The sequence below is a fragment of the Loa loa genome (assembly GCF_000183805.2).
Source record: "Loa loa unplaced genomic scaffold supercont3.220, whole genome shotgun sequence".
Classification (NCBI taxonomy): domain Eukaryota; kingdom Metazoa; phylum Nematoda; class Chromadorea; order Rhabditida; family Onchocercidae; genus Loa; species Loa loa.
In genome coordinates this window covers 106388-111891 of record NW_018108400.1, presented here as the reverse complement: position 1 = coordinate 111891, position 5504 = coordinate 106388, and the positions used below count along the sequence as shown (strand labels likewise).

The 5504-nt window shown below is 29.4% G+C and overlaps 1 protein-coding gene across 1 annotated transcript; it reads left to right on the top strand.

Annotated features, from left to right (window-relative positions):
- Positions 1-3045: 3045 nt before the first annotated feature.
- LOAG_12209 (hypothetical protein) lies at positions 3046-3416 on the top strand (the record flags this gene model as incomplete). The annotated part of the gene is made up of 2 exons (XM_003147723.1): positions 3046-3167; positions 3320-3416. 2 exons carry the CDS (start codon positions 3046-3048, stop codon positions 3414-3416), a joined length of 219 nt encoding a protein of 72 aa, XP_003147771.1.
- Positions 3417-5504: the final 2088 nt, after the last annotated feature.

Here is a 5504-nt window from a genome sequence, read left to right as displayed (position 1 = left end):
AGATGGGATCTGATCTGCCTGATATGATCACATTTTAGGAGTTCAGTTATTCTTCTGGGAAATGATAGATGGGATCTGATCTGCCTGATATGATCACATTTTAGGAGTTCAGTTATTCTTCTGGGAAATGAATCTATCATTCTTGTGGATTATTTTATTTTTTTGGTATAATAAATATAATAAATCTATTTTGTTATCTAGAAAATAATGAAGTTTCGTCAGCTATTCGAAAGTATTATGCAAATTATTGATCTCTAATTAAAGTTCAATTATTTGCAGCTTATAAATGCGGAAATTCCAAGTGTTAATTTTATTGCTGATTGAATTTGTAAATTCACAATCAGAAAATGCGGAAATTTGTGGTCGTTCTCATAATTTAGACAATCTTATCGATAATGATAAACTTATCACTGTACGTTCTTTCACTTTTTTTCTGCTTGAATTTCATGTCTTAAATTTATTTATTACTTTGACAAAATTTAATTTTTCATTTATTGTATATAAAAAGATTAGAGAAGTATGAAGAGAGGACAAGTTATTATCATCAATAGATTTGAATATGGGACAAATTGTTATCATCAATTACTCATACTAGTCTTTTTTTTCCCTGCAGAAAAAAGAAGACAGTCTCAGAATATATTTTCAGCCACACCTACTATAAACTTAAATATTTTTATTGTTCCGCGATTAATCATTGGTGGTGAATAGAGAAATAATCGTACAAAACAATCATACTAGTTCTCACTTTCTTTTTTTTTCTCGTGTTGAATATAGAATAAAACAATTGGAGAAATTTATCATGGCTTTCATTATTTTTATATTCACCAATGATTATTCGCGGAATAACGGGGATATATAACTTTGTAAACAAAAATGCTTAAGAATACATCCTGAGAATTTTTCTTTTCTCTCTTTTCTCTCTCTCTCTCTCTCTCTCTCTCTCTCTCTCTATATATATATATATATATATATATATATATATATATATTGAATTTATAGATCCGTTTTTGATATGGATTAATCTATTTTATAATTATTCCAGTTAATATATATTTCAGTTCCTGTATAACATTCATGATATTATTCGATTTCCTCTGTACTATATCAATGTGGAACTTGTGACGGAATCTTTTTTTTTGTTTTTTTGCTCCATGGAAATGGACAGTTTGCTCGCTTAATTTTATGATGTTGCTTACGGTAATCCGTTGTGAATACAATATCAGCTGTAGGACTAATTAATCTGTAAGGACAAACAGACAGATAGACACACATACACACACAGATTATCAAGTTGAAGCCTATCACACAACATCACATCCAATCTATCATTTATACCGAAAATGGTAGTGATGTAATATGCTAAGCGGCATCTTTTTAAACATAAAGTTTTAAACAAATAAATGGTAAAAGATGGATTAGAATAGAGGGAAGAACGGATATTTTTAATCAGAATGAATCGATTTGTTATGTGTCATTTTCTAAGTTTTTGATCCGGATGAATCGCTATCCATTGTCCTCACTTTTCATCACACATGTATACCCGCAATATGATAAATTAAAGGAAGCAAGGGGTGGTATAATTAGAAAACAATAATTTCCACATTTAACTGAGATGAAAATTCTGACATAACACTGCAACAATACCCGAAAAAGTTCATCTTTTGCTCTTTTTCTCCTTCGCCATCCTGTCATTTCATTATTTTCTTTCTTCCTTCCTCACCATCTACCCTTTCTGTCCTTATCATCATATGATTAAGGGGAAAAAGAAGGAAAAGAGAAAAAAAACACATCAATTCGATTCGACATTTACTTTTGTGTGATTAAAACAGTTAATACAAGGTGATGATCGATGAATATTTTTCATCCATGACTCCAATGATGCTCCCTTTCCCCGCTCCCTAAACTGTATTCACTTGTTTTATTATGACTGACTACCTTATAAGAATTAACTTATCATTAATTTTCAATTCCTACATTAAGAGAGCTTTTATTTAAGCAGTGTCGAAATTTCTACATTATGACCAATTCGCTTAGCATACACTTTACTTGATATATTAAATACAAACAACCGCAATGACTTATTTACTTGTTTGTCGTACAGCTATCCTTAATACCGAAAATATGAAACTTTCAGCAAAGAGTGACCGATCCAAACTTAACTTTTCATGCCGAATTAACTTGAGACAATAACAGATAGGAATAGCCAAAACCCAATATTCACTAAAATAGATCCTAGCCATATCAGTGGTATCAAACAATGATAATTATCAAGCAAAACATTTAATAGTGTATAATAGTGTATTAATATATAGTGTTTAATAGTGTATTAATATATAGTGTATCCATTTCATTTAACTTGCAATATCCAACTTCAACTTAATTGGAGTAGTTACAGCACTGGCAAATTATGCCAAAAAAGAAGAAATATATTTCAAGTAAATTTACTTTTTATATAATTTAATTTTAACTTTGACTGACATAGTTGTAGTAGTAACAAGTTTGTAAGCACAAGTAACAACGATGTGATATCGTTAAAGTACTTTGAATGTCGCCTTTTCTATGATCAATTCATCATACATGCATTTCAATCGATGTCACATAATGTCGCTACGGATATTTTTAGCTTATGCGATATCATACTTAATTAATGATAGTAATAATTCATCAATTACTGCAAATAAAAATGAAATAAGTGTAAACTGAGCACTTTGTTCTCCAAAAACAAAGATTACCCTTGTTTGAACATTGAAATATTAGAATGAAATTGACAAATTTTGTTTCTACAAGCTATTTGACTTATTGCTATGTTATAAACCTATGATTTAAATCGAGCAAAACGGGAAAATTTCTGCCTCATTCAGACTTTTGAAGTGTAATGCAAATTAGCTAGTCAATATTAATGTTGCTTGATGAAAAGTTGTTGAAATGAAAATTGCATTAAACAACATTTTATGAAATGATCTAACCCTCTCTTTATCCATCGTTTCGTCCTCCTAAATTCTCCACCTTCCTTCAATATTTCATTTCCTCATTACTATCTTCCGTATGTTTTCAGTTTTTAAGATACCCAACAGTAGTGTCGATGTTGTTGTTGTTGCTGTTGTTGTTGTTGTTGTTGTTGTTGCTATTAGCGATGCCGATACCAATGGTTTTATTCTCAAAAACAGGTTTCATTTCGCTAAGCCAATCAGTGTAGTCAATCAAAGACAAGAAATCTATAAAAATTGAAAGAAATTCGAAAAGCAAAACGATTGGTTGAGGTAAAATGTGGTTATTCATTTTACACGGAAGTTTCTAAATAACAAAAAATAAAAATAAGAAAGGAAAATGAAGCATCATCATCATCATCAACATCATCATCATCACCATCATTATCATCATCCGTAAGTCCGAATAGCGATCGGATTGATGGATGATGATAATAATTACCACAGCATTGTTGCTATTTGAAAATGATATCCTTTCTAAAATTTCATTTCCAAGTAGCAATAGTGTTGTAAGAAATGATACCATGCTTCGTGTTCTCCTGTTACAGTATGCATGAGGTCGTTTACAATGAAAATTGATGGTGTACTTGTTGGGTGGTTGGTGACGAATACGGTACATGACATTTGCAAATAACTCAAGTTGTTCGCGGTAAACAGTTTTGATAATTGGTCGAAAATTATCTAATTCATCTAGTGCGGTATAATCTAGTAACGACAAAATTGAATTATCGGTAAATTTCAACAGATCAATTTTTCATTGGCCTAGTATGTTGTGATAATCGTTACAATACGAAAAAGTAAGCCGGAAAACTTGAAATGTTGCACTTTAGAAAGTGAATTTCGAACATATACATGAAAAGATGGAGAAAATAAAATTAGTAACCGTATATAAATTCATAAATTTTTTTGAGAAAAAAACCTGTTTTATTCGACCAATAATGGCAGTATGGTTTTTATTTGATATGATACTAATTGTCCTTGAAAAATCAAGGAAGGACGATAAAGGATGAACAAAAAAAAAAAAAAAAGAAAAAAAAACGGTTGAAATGGGTAAATTCTTCTAATGAACAACAATTATTCCGTTACCAAAGATCACTTAATTCAATTGTCATTTATGATATCGTTGCCATTGTTCGGCCAATAACAACTAACCTTCACGCATTTTATAATTGGCAATAAAGTTGCGTCATATTGCTTCGGATCACGTATGTATATAATAAACGTTTGAATAATGTAAATAATTCTGTATCATATTTTTGCACAAAGGCAGTGATTATGATGCAAAATTTATCAATAACGCCGAGAAACAATAAAGGAAAGATTCTATCCAAAGTCAACTTACAAAAGTTAGTGATTAATTAACATACCGTAAAAAAAAAAAGTACGAACAAATGAAGACTGGATAAAATTTGAAGTAATTAGTGATGAAAAATTTTATCAAAGTGTGCGATTTATTTTGTACGAACGATGTGTTTATATATTCATGCTCATATATGTTTATGAGAATGTGTCATCATGTCCTTAAACGTTATCAGTATATTCCAACTCGTTATCACTAGGACCTTATGCGTTATTAACACATACATGTTACATTTTTAATTTATCCTGGAAGAAAGATAGTCTAACATTAAAAAGCTGAGATAATTTTGTCAAATAAAACATAAGAAATAGTAAATATGCAATGTGTTGCAAAGTTATAAATTAAGAAATAGAAATATCAGTTAAAATGCTACTCTTATAAATATGACCCAACAAATTCATTCCCGATCAAATAAACTTAATTGCTCAAACTTCTCTCTGCACAGTTTGGCTTAGTTAATTATTGCTAATGTCACGCCTACATATTGGTTGACAAACAAAAGAGTTCGGTTTATTAATTCAATTAGTTCAATTTATTTTTACACAGGCATATTGTAGATAAACAAAGCTAAAAATGAAAAAGCGAAAAGATGGAAGAGATAGTATGAAATGATGTATATCATAGATCTGAGGAATAAATTTGTAAAATATTCATCGTCTGTAAATATTACAAAGATATGAATGAGATGATTGGTTGAGAAGAAAGAGACACGCCATCACCATCATTTATTATTATTATTATTATTATTATTATTATTATTATTATTTATTTATTATTATTATTATTATTATTATTATTATATTATTACTATTAATTGTTAATTATTATTATTACTATTAATTATTATTATTACCATTAATTATTATCACTGCTATTATTATTATTACCATTGATTATTATTATTACTGTTATTATCAGTTATTATTATTATTATTGCTACTACTACTAGTATTATTATTATTATTATTATTTTCTACCTCATTAGGTATAGTAATGGTATGTCATTTGGAGGAATGTAAATGCTGCAATGATCAACTATAACAGCTGCAGCCGCCATACAGCACCATCACTGCAACCTTCATCATCATCATCACCATCATGAGCATCAATACATCATCATTATCATCATCATCACCACCATCACTATTACCGGATCA